At 41.8% G+C, this 16,976-nt stretch overlaps 1 protein-coding gene across 1 annotated transcript; it reads left to right on the top strand.

Annotated features, from left to right (window-relative positions):
• The first annotated feature begins 272 nt into the window (after positions 1 to 272).
• Positions 273 to 2,742, top strand: LOC137345189 (probable G-protein coupled receptor 139). Its single transcript, XM_068008654.1, has 2 exons — positions 273 to 342; positions 1,811 to 2,742. The coding sequence occupies exons 1-2, from the start codon at positions 273 to 275 to the stop codon at positions 2,740 to 2,742; spliced, it is 1,002 nt and encodes a 333-aa protein (XP_067864755.1).
• Positions 2,743 to 16,976: the final 14,234 nt, after the last annotated feature.

Genomic DNA, 16,976 nt, shown 5'->3' with positions numbered 1-16,976 from the left:
ATGTTCCCGCCGGAGCGAACTGCCTCTGGGATTACTTTCTGTTTATTGAATTTAATCGGCGCAGTTTCATAGAAAGACCTCTACAGATTTCCATTAGTGTCACGGGTGTATTGAAGAGGGAAATATCGCCTTGTTTGTTAAGTGAGTGTAACTAACGCTAATTATTGTCTCACGCAGCATGAATTATTCTTTAAAGGGGAAGCGTTAACGGATCAGAAGTGAACTAGATTCGGAATTATAAGGTCGTACAGGATTCAAATATTCTAACAAAAATGGTACTGCCAACAATACTACAGATAAAGCACATTTACTACCCTTTTCTGGCAGCTTTTGGTGTCCCTGGTAAGTCAATGTATCCTGTTATCTAATAGCTGTTGACTATCCCGTTACTAATGAATATGTAGCAGATTCCGATAATGTCCTCATTGCAGAATTATTTGTCCACCAGGATAGGGTGCTGAATATCAGCAGGAGTCCGATCTGTCTGCACTGCCGCTGAGGTGCTGTTTTGATTGAAAGATTGTGGGCACCAGGAGCTTAACTTTCATGCCGATACTGAGAGAGGGCGAGGATGATTTCCCTCCACTCTAACAGTTCGTAATCAGTAAACGACTTGTTGTTTAGTAGCCACAGTAATAATCTCATTTGTAATGTTATACCGAAAGTTGTAAATTCCACCGACTGCAGCCATCTCCACACAACAGGGGACGGTGAAAGATATTTTGAGAAATAATTACCATTCAGGGAGCCGCTTCCATCTCCTCGGCTGCAAAGAATCCTGGCGGATCTACGCACTCCCATTCTGATATCAGCAGCTCTATCAGAAAGATTATAAATAGAAAAAAAACGCAGCGTTTCAGCCCAATGTGATTGATTTTAGATCAGCTGAATGTTTTGTTTGAACCTATATCATACCAGTAGTTATTTTGAAATTATATTGACAGCTATATTGCCATCCTCTGCTGTTCCCGAGATTCTCCTCTCCAAGTACATCAAACAAACTAAGTGTAAAATTCCATCTACTGCTCCATGGGATGGCAGTGGTAACTCTTAAAATTGGGTCGGCGCATCACATGGTACAAGTCTCATGGCGGGATGCTTTTAGCGCTCAGCACTGCAATGAAATATGTATTTGGATGCACGGAAGGTAATCCATTTATTTACTGACTGCCGAATGTGGATAAACTATTGAACCATCCAAAGTTTCTCTTTAAAATGATTTTTCCTCTAACTATACTCTCCGTGCGAGATACCCCACCTTGGCTTGAACCAGAGGGAGTGAACGGAGTCGCAATCCAGTGTCGGGGGCGATAGTCATGGAAATTAAATCGGGAAAGATGGATGAAGATGACTGATTTCATAACTTTGGTTTTACATTATCGACTGTTGTGGAACAACCTGTAGAACTGATTGCATTAGGAAGACGGTAGGAACTGTCAGTGAAGGTCACCGGAGGAAGTGATGTCGTGTCACACATGCCCAGTCAGTTGTGGGTGGAATCCGGCATAGTAAGACCGCTTTGCGTGTGTGTATAGATATATGTATATTTGTTCCATTTCAGTTCTTAAAAAAAAACAAGTTTAGTTTGAATATCACTTGTAGCCCTGTAACTCTTAATAAGTAATGTTACATCGGCCAAATACAATCCTCACCTCGCGGAGACATCACTGCCTGGCTGTCGATGGTGAGGGTCTCTCTTCACTCTTATTATTTAATAAAAGTAATAGGAACACATCTCAACAACATCCACAGTATGCTGTGAGATTTATCTGATGTGCCTCTCACTTGTTTCTTCTCCCTTTTATTGCAGCGAACCTACTGACAATCCTGATTCTCGCCAGAGGAAATTGTGGTCTTTCCAAATGTATCTCTGCCTACATGGTTGCGATGGCAGCAGCAGATCTAATGGTCATGATTTTCAATATAATCCTTAGACACATTTTTACATATCATTTCCCACATTCCTTCCTGTCCTATACTGCCGTTTGTAAGTTTATGATTTACATGAATGCTACCAGCCTGCATATGTCCGTGTGGTTTACAACCTTGTTCACATTTGACAGATTTGTAGCTATTTGTTGTCAAAGGTTTAAAACAAAGTATTGCACAGTAAGAAATGCGGCTGTGGCTATAACAACAGTCTCTGTTCTAGTCTTTTTACACAGCGTCCCATTTTTCTATGCCTTTCAATCTGACTATATAATTAACAATATCGATTGGGGTTGTCAGTCCAGACAGGAATTTTTTTCATCGCCTGCGGGAGTCGGGTTCTCCTGGTTACAAAGTATTTTAGCGGCTTGGATTCCTTTTTCTTTGATATTACTGTTTAATTGTTTGACAGTCAGACAGATTGTTTTTGCAAGTAGAGCGTGCAGGGCATTGCGGGGTCACAGCAGCGAGAACCAGAGTGATCCAGAGATGGAAACGAGAAGGAAAGCCATCATTTTACTGTTCAGTGTATCGGGCAGTTATATCGTGCTGTGGCTGACAACTCTCGTTTGTTTTTTAACTACCGGACTAGCAAATACATCACAATACCAGGGTGATTATACAGCCCCTGAGTACATCTTCGCTGAAACCGGATATATGCTCATGTATTTGAGTTCCTGTTCAAACACATGTATTTATGCAGCTACACAAACTAAATTCAGGGAAGAGATAAAGATGGTCCTGAAATTTGTTTGGACCTTTAGGGTATTTGGTGAAACAAAGAACAAATCAAACGAACATTTCTTGTCCTAAAGTGAGTTATAATTACAGGCGGTGTTTCATTTTAGAATGGCCGTTTTTCTGCGAGGACAAACGCAGATTGTTGTTGTGAAACTGCACAGTTTTCAGAACATATTTCTTTCACTGCATGCTGTCTGTATGATGTCGATATCTTTATCCGGATGAACAAAATCACCTCCCGATGCCGATTCAAAGTGGACATTGATGATTGAGCTTCAGCAGTGATGTAGAGAACATTGGCTGTCAGCGGTATCTGCCCTCGACCTCAGCTACTGGAATGACAGGCTCAGGTTAATTAACAGATAACCTTTTCTTTATTGAAGAAGCAAAGTCTTACAGTCAGAGTCATTTTGTAATTCTGATCTAATTTTGATTTGAATGTTGTAGGCTCTGGTCTCCTCATCAGACTCTGAACAACCCCAAGAGCGACCCCACCTCCCTCTCCCCCCCCCACCCCCCAGTCCCTTGTCCTTTGTGCAATAGAACGAGCTCCTGTCTCCTAATAAGTATCTAATGCTGGAAACAATAGGAACCTGACTTGCTGATGTGACGTTAGAGAGTTATGTTCATATATATTTATTTAAACTCTCAACTAGTCATCAAAATGTTGGAATGTTCCCACAGGAGAAAAATCTCTTCTACCCAATCAGTCCTAGTCGACGTTTAACCTCCACCCTGACAAATAGTTCCAATCACTTTACCATCTCTGTCTCAACGTATCTTTTGCCTATTTTTATTTGACCAACTTTTCAATGTAATCTTGAATATTAATATAATTTCTGCCTCCGTTCATTCTACAGACTCACAGCTCTCCATATAAGAAAACCTCTCCTACCCTTATTTCTGAACCTCTTACATTAAACCTTCAATCTGTGGCCGTGCTTTACAGGTGCCTCAATAGGAACACTCTGCTTCTAACTATCATTTCATATTCCTGCATAACTGAAACCATCTGGGCAAGCCTCACCAAAATATATCAAACTTATCTCAATGAACAAGCTAATGAATGTGTGGAAACTGTATTTAAAATGGCGAATTGACAGATTTCTGTTGGAAATGCTTCTATCCTTGCTTGTGCTGGAGAATGAGAGGAATGTATCTGATCGCTTATCTCATGATGAAGATGATCTGATGAATGAATCCAAAACGTGGTCACTCAGGCTGATAAAACCACTCCACGAAATGGTTAATGTGTCGCTGGATAGTGAGAGCTTGTTTAAAACGAATTGATAGAGATCTTTGCAAATGATTGGACCGAGACAGATCTATGATCCTGATGACATGCTGTTTAGTGATGGCTGAAAATACTCTAATATTTCTCTGTATATTATTATGTTAAACAGGAAGGTATAACTCTATTTAAATCGCAACTGAGCGGTTGGACCAGGTTATAATGTTCATTTTCAGGATGAATTAATAAGACATTTTACATAAGCCATGCCATTGTATTCACAACTTTCCTAGAATTTTAATCGTTTGATAACTAGTTCTTTAAAGGAAAAAAAAATGTCAGACGTCATAATTTGCAATTGTAAGCAATGATACAGAAACAAGGAAAAAACTAAGAATTCAAAGTTTCACTTGGTATTTAGATAGATCAAAAGTGAAACTATCGGTAAGATAATGAACTGAGATTATAATATCTGTTATGCATATAGAGGAACAGCTGGCTCAGTGAGGGAAACAATCGCTACTGATAAAGAATAAGTAAATGTTATTCTTTGTATCATTACATAACACAGAATTGTGTGGATTGTCACGAAGAGGCAGTGAGAGAAAATGATTTTAAAAACCGGGCCTTTTGTAATGAGTATCATAATGAACTCAGAACGGTAAAACATTTGAATTCCCACGCAATCTTCACCGTGTGTGAGTGTAATCTAACATTTTAATTGTGTATTTAAGTACTATTACTGTGTGTACTGTGTGTTTAATAAACATGATCTCACTTCAGTGTTCATGGAAGCTTATTGAAAAAATCATGCAAACAATAACCTCAGCACTATAAATGTGAATGGGCGTCATTTATTAATTTTGATTACATTCCCGCTTTACCCATTACTTTTGCTGCTCGTCATTAAGAAATTCAAAAAGCCAAACTCCACGGAATTCCATTTCCCCGTGGATCTCAGGCTCTACCAATGCAGCTAATATCCAGCTTCTGTGGAAAATGCCAGTGAATTACGAGCAGTTTTTTTTATACACATAATGGACACATTCTATTTTAACTGGATCCGGGTGATCAACAGGATTGCGGCAAGAGCCAGGCAGCAGGCAGAGGCTGTAATTCCATTGATTCTGTCAATCAGCAATGTACCTGCACCCAACTACAATTGTGAGAAGCCGATATGTCATCATTCACATCATCCAAAATCAGCACGCAAAATAGAAAGCAAAGGCATGAAGAAGTTAACTGTTGCATTACTACATCAATTTCATTCCCATATGGTTGTGATACAGCCACCCCTGTTCCTAATTAAAAAGTTGTTGTGTTCCCTTGAGTGTCTTTATTTCTAATTAAACAGTTAAGGTGTTTCCCTGACATTCCGTGCCCTCTACATGTAATTGAAGAGTATCTGTGTTCCCTTGTCACCTACTTCGATAGACATGGTGTCTGTTACATGCGCCCAATTTCTAAACTTCCAAAAATTCTGAACTGAACAGTTACTGTGCTCTACTAAATTTCCCTGTTCTCTATTTCTCTATTAAACCATTAGTATGTTTTCCTAACTTACTCTGTCGTTTATTTCTAATTAAGCAGTGATTATGCTTCGCTAAATTCCCTTGCTCATTATTTCTAATTAAACAGGTACTGTTTTCCTAAATCTCCCTGTTCTCTATTTCGAATTAAACATTTACTGTACACCCCTAAATCTCCCTGATCTCTATTTCGAATTAAACATTTACTGTACTCCCCTAAATCTCCCTGTTCTCTATTTCGAATTAAACATTTACTGTACACCCCTAAATCTCCCTGTTCTCTATTTCGAATTAAACATTTACTGTACACCCCTAAATCTCCCTGTTCTCTATTTCGAATTAAACATTTACTGTACACCCCTAAATCTCCCTGATCTCTATTTCGAATTAAACATTTACTGTACTCCCCTAAATCTCCCTGTTCTCTATTTCGAATTAAACATTTACTGTGCACCCCTAAATCTCCCTGTTCTCTATTTCGAATTAAACATTTACTGTACACCCCTAAATCTCCCTGTTCTCTATTTCGAATTAAACATTTACTGTACACCCCTAAATCTCCCTGTTCTCTATTTCGAATTAAACATTTACTGTACACCCCTAAATCTCCCTGTTCTCTATTTCCAATTAAACATTTACTGTAATCCCCTAAATCTCCCTGTTCTCTATTTCGAATTAAACATTTACTGTACACCCCTAAATCTCCCTGTTCTCTATTTCGAATTAAACATTTACTGTACACCCCTAAATCTCCCTGTTCTCTATTTCGAATTAAACATTTACTGTACACCCCTAAATCTCCCTGTTCTCGATTTCGAATTAAACATTTACTGCACACCCCTAAATCTCCCTGTTCTCTATTTCGAATTAAACAGTTACTGTACACCCCTAAATCTCCCTGTTCTCTATTTCGAATTAAACATTTACTGTACACCCCTAAATCTCCCTGTTCTCTATTTCGAATTAAACATTTACTGTACACCCCAAAATCTCCCTGTTCTCTATTTCGAATTAAACATTTACTGTACTCCCCTAAATCTCCCTGTTCTCTATTTCGAATTAAACATTTACTGTACACCCCTAAATCTCCCTGTTCTCTATTTCGAATTAAACATTTACTGTACACCCCTAAATCTCCCTGTTCTCTATTTCGAATTAAACATTTACTGTACACCCCTAAATCTCCCTGTTCTCTATTTCGAATTAAACATTTACTGTACACCCCTAAATCTCCCTGTTCTCTATTTCGAATTAAACATTTACTGTACTCCCCTAAATCTCCCTGTTGCACTTGCTAATTAAAAAGCTACTGCAATCCCCGAAATCTGCCTGTTCCACATTTCTAACTAAACTGTTACTCTATTCCACTAAACTCACGTTTATTTTATTTATAATTAAATTGTTGTTGCAATCCTTAAAATCCCCTGTACTTTATATCTATTTAACAGTTACACTATTCTCAGTGAGCGAGGAGGTACAAGGGCAGATGCTATACCTCCTGTGATTGCTTGGGAAGGTGCCATGGGAAGGAGTGAGGTGTCAGGGGTGATAGACGAGTAGACCAGGATGCCACAGGGAGAATAGTCCCTTCTGAATGCCGAGAGGGAGAGGACCTGTTTGGTAGTAGCATCACCATTGAGGTGTCGGAAACTACCGATGATGAGCCTGTAGTTCAAGAGGCTGATGGTGTGGAAAGGGTGGACAAGGGGAAACCCATCCCAATTCTGGGAGGGAAGGGAAGCAGTGAGAGTAGAACTGCAGGAAATGGGTGGATACGGATGAAGGAACTGTCAACCATAATGGGGTAGGGGGAGGGGGGAGGGGAATGCTCAGTTGAGGTAAAATGAAAGCATATTAGAAGTGCTGTTGTGGAACGTGGCATCTTCTGAACAGATGTGACACAGATGGAGAAACTGGGAGCATGGAACGGAGTCCTTGCAGGAGACAGAGTGTGCGGAGGTGTAGTCAAGTTAGCTGTGGGAGTTGGTGCACTCGTGATGAACATTATTAGACAGCCTACCCCAGAAAGTAGGGAAAGGGAAGGGAAATGTGACAGTGCAAAGGTGAGAGAAGGGTGGAAATTGGAACTGAAGTTGATGAAGTTTTCCATTTCGGGGCGAGAGCAGGAAATGTCACTGAAACAGTCATCAATGTACCGAAAAAAGAGTTGGGGGAGTGAGCCTGCGTAGGACTAGAACAAGGAATGTTCAGATCCCCCACAAAAATACACGCATAACTAGGTCACATACAGGCACCCATAGCAACACCGTTCATTTCGAGGAAGCCAGTAGAATTGCAGGAGAAGTTATTCAATGTGAGAAAGCGTTCAGTCGGGAGGAGGAGGGTGGCGGTGATGAGGACTGGTTGGGTCTCTGTTCAAGGAGGAGACCGAGTGGCCCCAAGCCGTCCTTGTGGGTGATGGAGGTGCAGAGAGACTGGACTTCCATAATGAAGAATTACATCCAGGAAACATGGAAGTTTTTGCAATAGTGTAGGCCATCAGAAGATTCACGGATGTAAGTTGGAAGAAACTGGACAAGGGGAGAAACATAGAGTCAAGTTAAGAAGAAATATGTTCAGTGGGACAGAAATAGACAGTGGGATTGTTGTTGGGACCCCTGCTTTTGTTGATACACATTTATGACCTAGATTGGGTATGCAGGCACAACTTCAAAATTTGTGGATGAAACAAAACTTGGAATTAATGTTAATTGTGAGGATGATAGTGATAAACTTCAAGAGGGTATAGGGTAGTGAAATGGGCAAACAAGTGGCAGATGAAAGTTAATGCAGAAAAGTGTGAAATGATTCATTTTGGTATGAAGAATGAGGATTAGATGAGATTAGAATTAGAAACATTACAGCGCAGTACAGGCCCTTCGGCCCTCGATGTTGCGCCGACCTGTGAAACCATCTGACCTACACTATTCCATTTTCATCCATATGTCTATCCAATGACCACTTAAATGCCCTTAAAGTTGGCGAATCTACTACTGCTGCAGGCAGGGCGTTCCACGCCCTTACTACTCTCTGAGTAAAGAAACTACCTCTCACATCTGTCCTATATCTATCACCCCTCAACTTGAAGCTATGTCCCCTCGTGTTTGCCATCACCATCCGAGGAAAAAGATGCTCACTATCCACCCTATCTAACCCTCTGATTATCTTATATGTCTCTATTAAGTCACCTCTCCTCCTCCTTCTCTCCAACGAAAACAACCTCAAGTCCCTCAGCCTTTCCTCGTAAGACCTTCCCTCCATACCAGGCAACATCCTAGTAAATCTCCTCTGCACCCTTTCCATAGCTTCCACATCCTTCCTATAATGCGGTGACCAGAACTGCACACAATACTCCAGGTGCGGTCTCACCAGAGTTTTGTACAGCTGCAGCATGACCTCGTGGCTCCGAAACTCGACCCCCCTACTAATAAAAGCTAACACACCATATGCCTTCTTAACAGCTCTATTAACCTGGGTGGCAACCTTCAGGGATTTATGCACCTGGACACCAAGATCTCTCTGTTCATCTACACTACCAAGAATCTTCCCATTAGCCCAGTACTCTGCATTCCTGTTACTCCTTCCAAAGTTGAATCACCTCACACTTTTCCGCATTAAACTCCATTTGCCATCTCTCAGCCCAGCTCTGCAGCCTATCTATGTCCCTCTGTACCCTACAACATCCTTCGGCACTATCCACAACTCCACCGACCTCAGTGTCATCTGCAAATTTACTAACCCACCCTTCTACACCCTCTTCCAGGTCATTTATAAAAATGACAAACAGCAGTGGCCCCAAAACAGATCCTTGCGGTACACCACTAGTAACTGAACTCCAGGATGAACATTTGCCATCAACCACCACCCTCTGTCTTCTTTCAGCTAGCCAATTTCTGATCCAAAGCTCTAAATCACCTTCAACCCCATACTTCCGTATTTTCTGCAATAGCCTACCGTGGGGAACCTTATCAAACGCCTTACTGAAATCTGTATACACCACATCCACTGCTTTACCCTCATCCACCTGTTTGGTCACCTTCTCGAAAAACTCAATAAGGTTTGTGAGGCACGACCTACCCGTCACAAAACCGTGCTGACTATCTCTAATGAACTTATTCTTTTCAAGATGATTATAAATCCTGTCTCTTATAACCTTTTCCAACATTTTACCCACAACCGAAGTAAGGCTCACAGGTCTATAATTACCAGGGCTGTCTCTACTCCCCTTCTTGAACAAGGGGACAACATTTGCTATCCTCCAGTCTTCCGGCACTATTCCTGTCGACAATGACGACATAAAGATCAAGGACAAAGGCTCTGCAATCTCCTCCCTAGCTTCCCAGAGAATCCTAGGATAAATCCCATCTGGCCCAGGGGACTTATCTATTTTCACACTTTCCAAAATTGCTAACACCTCCTCCTTGTGAACCTCTATCCCATCTAGCCTCGTAGCCTGAATCTCAGTATTCTCAACAACATTTTCTTTCTCTACTGTAAATACTGACGCAAAATATTCATTTAACACTTCCCCTATCTCCTCTGATTCCACACACAACTTCCCACTACTATCCTTGATTGGCCCTAATCTAACTCTAGTCATTCTTTTATTCCTGATATACCTAGCGAAAGCCTTAGGGTTTTCCCTGATCCGATCCACCAATGACTTCTCGTGTCCTCTCCTTGCTCTTCTTAGCTCTCCCTTTAGATCCTTCCTGGCTAGCTTGTAGCTCTCAAGCGCCCTAACTGAGCCATCACGTCTCATCCTAACATAAGCCTTCTTCTTCCTCTTGACAAGCGCTTCAACTTCTTTAGTAAACCACGGCTCCCTCGCACGACAACCTCCTCCCTGCCTCACAGGTACATACTTATCAAGGACACACAGTAGCTGCTCCTTGAATAAGCTCCACATTTCGATTGTTCCCATCCCCTGCAGTTTCCTTCCCCATCCTACGCATCCTAAATCTTGCCTAATCGTATCATAATTTCCTTTCCCCCAGTTATAATTCTTGCCCTGCGGTATATACCTGTCCCTGCCCATCGCTAAGATAAACCTAACCGAATTGTGATCACTATCACCAAAGTGCTCACCTACATCTAAATCTAACACCTGGCCGGGTTCATTTCCCAGTACCAAATCCAATGTGGCATCGCCCCTGGTTGGCCTGTCCACATACTGTGTCAGAAAACCCTCCTGCACACACTGGACAAAAACTGACCCATCTAAAGTACTCGAACTATAGTATTTCCAGTCTATATTTGGAAAGTTAAAGTCCCCCATAACAACTACCCTGTTACTCTCGCCCCTGTCGAGAATCATCTTCGCTATCCTTTCCTCTACATCCCTGGAACTATTCGGAGGTCTATAAAAGACTCCCAACAGGGTAACCTCACCTCTCCTGTTTCTAACCTCGGTCCATACGACCTCAGTAGACGAGTCCTCAAACGTCCTTTCTGTCGCTGTAATACTCTCCTTGATTAACAATGTCACACCCCCCCCCCTCTTTTACCATCTTCTCTGTTCTTACTGAAACATCTAAATCCCGGAATCTGCAACATCCATTCCTGCCCCTGCTCTACCCATGTCTCCGAAATGGCCACTCCATCGAGATCCCAGGTACCAACCCATGCTGCAAGCTCACCCACCTTATTCCGGATGCTCCTGGCGTTGAAATAGACACACTTTAAACCAGGTTCTTGCTTGCCAGTGCCCTCTTGCGTCCTTGTAACCATATCCCTGACCTCACTACTCTCAACATTCTGTACACTGGCACTACAATTTAGGTTCCCATTCCCCTGCTGAATTAGTTTAAACCCCCCCGAAGAGCACTAGCAAACCTCCCCCCCCAGGATATTGGTACCCCTCTGGTTCAGGTGAAGACCATCCTGTTTGTGGAGGTTCCACCTACCCCAGAAAGAGCCCCAATTATCCAGGAAACCAAAACCCTCCCTCCTGCACCATCCCTGCAGCCACGTGTTCAACTCCTCTCTCTCCCTATTCCTCGCTTCGCTATCACGTGGCACGGGCAACAACCCAGAGATAACAACTCTGTTTGTTCTCGCTCTAAGCTTCCACCCTAGCTCCCTGAATTTCTGTCTTAAATCCCCATCTCTCTTCCTACCTATGTCGTTGGTACCCATGTGGACCACGACTTGGGGCTGCTCCCCCTCCCCATTAAGGATCCCAAAAACACGATCCGAGACATCACGAACCCTGGCACCTGGGAGGCAACATACCAACCGTGAGTCTCTCTCGTTCCCACAGAACCTCCTATCTGTTCCCCTAACTATGGAGTCCCCAATGACTAATGTTCTGCTCCTCTTCCCCCTTCCCTTCTGAGCAACAGGGACAGACTCTGTGCCAGATACCTGTACCCCATTGCTTACCCCTGGTAAGTCGTCCCCCGCAACAGTATCCAAAACGGTATACCTGTTGTTGAGGGAAACGGCCACAGGGGATCCCTGCACTGCCTGCTGGTTCCCTCTCCTTCCCCTGACGGTAACCCATCTACCTACTTCTTTTACCTGAGGTGTGACTACCTCCCCATAACTCCTCTCAATAACCTCCTCCGCCTCCCGAATGATCCGAAGTTCATCCAGCTCCAGCTCCATTTCCCTAACGCGGTTCTCGAGGAGCTGGAGTTGGGTGCACTTCCCACAGATGCAGTCAGCAGGGACACTCTTGGCGACCCTTACCTCCCACATTCTGCAGGAGGAACATACAACTGCCTTAACCTCCATTCCCACTATTCCAAATTCCCAACAAATCTACTGAAAAACCAAAAACAAAAAGTCAAAACTTGTTAGGTTAGCAATCCAACGGACAGAAATTCCTAAATAAAAAGCTTACTTTATCAACACACCAGAGTCCTTTTTTTTGGTTAGAGGAGGAGGGTGGATGGGAGACACTACATGTGTAGTGTCTCGGGTACAGCCACCACACAAATATATACCTTTTTCCTTACCCAGCAGTCCCCTGGTCCTCCGAAAACAAAAGGGAATTCACTTTTAAATTTACACTGAAATTGACTTCACAGCAGTAAGCCCGTTCACGCACCTCCGTTACTATCAAAGCTGCAGTCACCGAAACTAAAAGGAGAGACCATATAAATTAAATGATAGAATTCTAACGGGGTGTCAGACCAGAGGGTCCTTGGGAATAAAAATTGAAGGTTGCAGGGCAGGCTGAGAAAGTGCTTGATAAAGCATATGGGATCCTGGGCTTTATAAATAGGGGCATAGAGTATAAAAACAAAGAACTTATGATAAACATGTATAAAACACTTGTTCGGAGTCACCTGGAGTATTGTGTCCAGTTCTGAACACCGCACTTTTGGAAAGATATGAAGGCATTCAAGAAGGTGCAAAAACAATTGACGAGAATGATTCCAGGGATGAGGAAGTTTGGTGACGTGGAGAGGTTGGAGAAGTTGTCTGTTCTCCGTGAAAAGATTAAGAGGAAAGTTGATAGAGGTGTTCGAAATCATGAGATATCTCTACAGATTAGATAGGGAGAATGTGTTCCCACTGACCGAATGATCCAGAACCAGAGGGCACTGATTTAAGGTGATTGGCAAAAGAAGCAGCAGCGGCATGAGGAAAAATATTTTTACACAGCAAGTGGTTAGGATGTGGAATGAACTGCCTGAGAGTGTGCTGGAGGCAGATTCAATCGAGGCCTTCAAAAGAGAACTGGATCATTATCTGAAGAGAAAGAAAAAAATATGAGGTTACAGGGAAAAGATGGGAAGTGGGACGATATTAGTCACTCTTTCAGAGAGCCAGCATGGACATAACGGGCCAAATGCTGTTACCATTCTTTGATTCTATGATTTTATATTCAAGAGCATTCAGGTACAGCTGAATGCAAATATTTTCCAGTCCTTCGCCATTCAAACAATAATCTGTCTTTTTTAATAATTATTTGTCTTATCAAAATGGATAACTGCACACTTCGCCACGTTATATTCCATCTACCATGTTTTTGCCCACTCAACTACCCTGTCTACATTCCTTTGTAGCCCCTTGGCAGCCTCCTCACTGCTTACTTTCCCACCCAACTTTGTATTGTCAGCACACTTGGGTACCTTACACTCAGACCTTTCATCTAAGTCATTGATATAGATTGCAAATAGCTGAGGCCCAAGTACTGATCCTTGCAGTGCCCTGCTAGATGCAGCCTGCCAGCCCTAAAAGTCCCATTTATTACTACTCTCCTTTTTGTCGATTAACGAATCCTCAATCCTTGCTGATATAATCCCTCCATTCCCATGGATCCTAATGTTGTGCAATAAACTCATGTATGGCATCTTATGGATTGATTCTTGCAAATATATTTAAACTACATCTACAGATTCCCCGTAAACCATTTTAGGAGTTACATCCTCAAAAAACTCGAACAGATTTGTCAAATGCAATTTCCATTTCATTAATCCGTGTTGACTCTGCATAATCAGATTATGATTTGCCAAAATCCCTGTTACCACATTCCTTATAATAGATTCCAGCATTTTGTCTTTGACTGATATCAGGCTAACTAGTTTCCCATTTTCTCTCCTCTTTTTTTCCCAAATAGCCAGGTTATGTTTGTTATTATTCAATCCTTGGAAATTGTCTAGAATCTAGAATTATGATTCCACTAGACTTGACTTCCAATGTTATTCTATCCGACCTCCCATCTTCCACACTCCATACAATTAGAATTACTGTTCTGGCCATGTGGTAAGGGGTATGGGTGGTTCACAAAGTTCACTTCCCAACTGACCGCAGTTGTGTTTTATTTAAAACAATGAGTTAGTCCCTGAGTGTTTTACTTGCCAGCAAAACAGAGAGTGACGAGGTTGCTTGTAAGTTTAAAACAGAAGTTTAAATAGTTAATGAGTAACATTAATTTCCCGAAATAGTTGCAACAGCATTCACACAAGCATTCACTCTCACATGCAGTCTTGAGGGAGGATATACAGAACATCAAGGGTAGGTTTCAAGGTGTGGTAGCTATGTGTGGTTTACGGTAAACCTGATTAACCTTCGAAGTAGAACAGACTCATTTGAAGATGTAGGCCTTGATTGTTTGTCGTCTTGACTTGCGGAGGTGTTGTTCATTTCTGGTGGTTAGGATTTCAGATTGATTGTAATGGATCACTTTCAGTTCTCTGCTGTACCAAGTTGAAGTATAGAATTCACAGCAGGCTCCTTCTTTGTTTTGGTTTTGCCATTTCACAGCCCCCTGGCTCCACTACCTTCTGTGATGTTGCTTTGATCTCCCCTCTCTCTCTCTCTGTCGATATAGAACTACCTTTTAAGGTAAATCCTCTCACCTTAGCTTATGTCAGGAGATGCAAGGCCTTCTTCTGTGTTGAGACCACACAATGCACCAGGATGTAGAAATCCATGGTCATCCATTAATGTATTCTTTAATAAAAATTCAGTGGCAGCGTCACAGCTTTTGTGATTGAGAAGAATTCATTCAATTCAGGAATATCCTTTGATGTTTCAGGAATGATGTAGTCGACACTTCTTCACCCGAATGTATCTTTTTGTTTTCCTGAACAGAAAGTAAAGCAATGTTTGAATACACAGGCCAGGTCAGCTGAATTCAGCGGCCATTTTTGTAATATTGCCCACATTTTTCAAAATGTAAAGTCAATTATAAAATAGTCCACCTTGAATAAAGTTCGTATCTTAAAAGTAGCAATATGCAATCTCTTTTCTGGACATGACATTACCCAAAAGTTGCTGCTTAAAAAGTAACCGGCATGCAGTCCGATTCACGCATCACTCCTGTACCCATTGAACTACATTGGCTGTCAGCCCAGAAACGCATAGATTTTAAAATCCATCCTTGTGTTTAAATCCTTGCATGGCATCGCCCCTGCCGACCTCCGTGACATTATGCAGTCCAATAAACTTCAAAGAAATCTGATCTCTTCTGCATGTGAAAATTTCTTCACGCTGCCATTGGAATGTTGATCTTTATCTATCCATTCTCCAACCTCTGAAATTTCCTCCCTAAACCGTTCTACCTCACTCTCCTTTGGTAAATTCTCCTTAAAACCTATGGCTTTGTCCAATCTTTTGGTCAACTGACCTAATGTCACTTTCTTTGGCTCAGTTTTGGCCCTGTATTTTTAACGCTCATGTGAAGTGCTTTGGGCCTTTTACTAAGTTTATGGTGCTGTATAAATGAAAGTTGCTGCTGGTGTAATGAACAGCCATTCTGGCTAGTCCCCTCACCGATATGAATCTAGAAGAGCTAGTGAATTTACACTGACCAATGGGGTTGGACTTGTAGTATTAACTCTCTCGCAATGAGCAGCTCTTATTGGCGCATTCCAACAGCCACATGCTTCCCGCTTGTTCCGTCCATTTGCAGTGATCAGTGGAGTTGGGCTGTACTGATTCCACTCGTGGTATTCAAGCAATGAGGAGGATATGAGCAGACTTTCAGGGAACAAACAGACTGGTGAAATGCCAGACACGTAACAGATAAAATTTAATATAGAGATGTGTGAAGTAATACGTTTGGTAGAAATTGTGAGGGGAGAAAATATGATTAAAATGGTACAGCTTTAAAGGTGTTACAGAGTCAGAGATATCAGGGGTGTATGCATGCTAAAATATTGCAGGACAACTTAGCAAGGCTTTTACAAAACATATACGATCCTTGGTTTTATTAACAGAGGATTAAAGTACAAAAACAAGGAAATTATGGTAATCACTTACAAAATGCTGGTTAGGCTTCAGCTTGGATCAGTGTATTAAATTCTGGACATCACTCTTTAGGAAGGATGTCAAGGCCTCAGATGAGGCACAGAAGAGAATTAATAGAATAGCACCAGAGAAGAGGCTGTTTAAAGTGTGGAGGACTGGTCAAACTGGGATTGTTCTCCTTAACATAGAAAAGGCTAAGAGAGAACCAACATACTGGAATCCAGGAAATCTGAAATAAAAACATAAACTGCTGTAAATACTCCACACTCCTGGCTGCATCTGTGGAGAGAGAAACAGAATTAATATTTAAGGTCGATGATCTTTTCTCTGAACAGGTTCTGATAAGTGACCTGATGGTTAAGAGGAGTTTATCAGATTTTCAAAATCTTCAATGGTTTTAATAGAGTAATCAGGAGAAACTGCTTGCAATGATAGAAGGGGATGCAGATGATTCTGATTTAAAGAGATAGGCAAAAGAACTAGAGGTGACATGAGACTTGTTTTTACACAGTGAGTCGTTGTGATCTGGAATCTGCGCCCTGCAGGGTGGTGAAAGCAGGTGCAATAGTGACATTTAAAAGACAAATGGATGGATACAGAAAGGGGAAAAACTCTACAGGGCTCTGGGGGAATAGGGAGTGGGACAAATTGAATTGATCTATCAAAGAGGTGTCACAGGCACGATGGACCAAATGGCCTCCTTCTGCACTGTATCATTCTATGATTCCATGATCTCCACAATATGGCAAATTAAAAGGAAATAAACAATTCCTGTCAATTGACTATTGATGATCAAGAGATAAATAACGACGTGCATTTTGTTGGCCCCGCTTAATATC

This window comes from Heterodontus francisci, chromosome 28 (genome assembly GCF_036365525.1).
Source record: "Heterodontus francisci isolate sHetFra1 chromosome 28, sHetFra1.hap1, whole genome shotgun sequence".
Lineage (NCBI taxonomy): Eukaryota > Metazoa > Chordata > Chondrichthyes > Heterodontiformes > Heterodontidae > Heterodontus > Heterodontus francisci.
The sequence above is the reverse complement of the archived record's forward strand: the minus strand, read 5'-3'. Positions and strand labels throughout refer to the sequence as shown.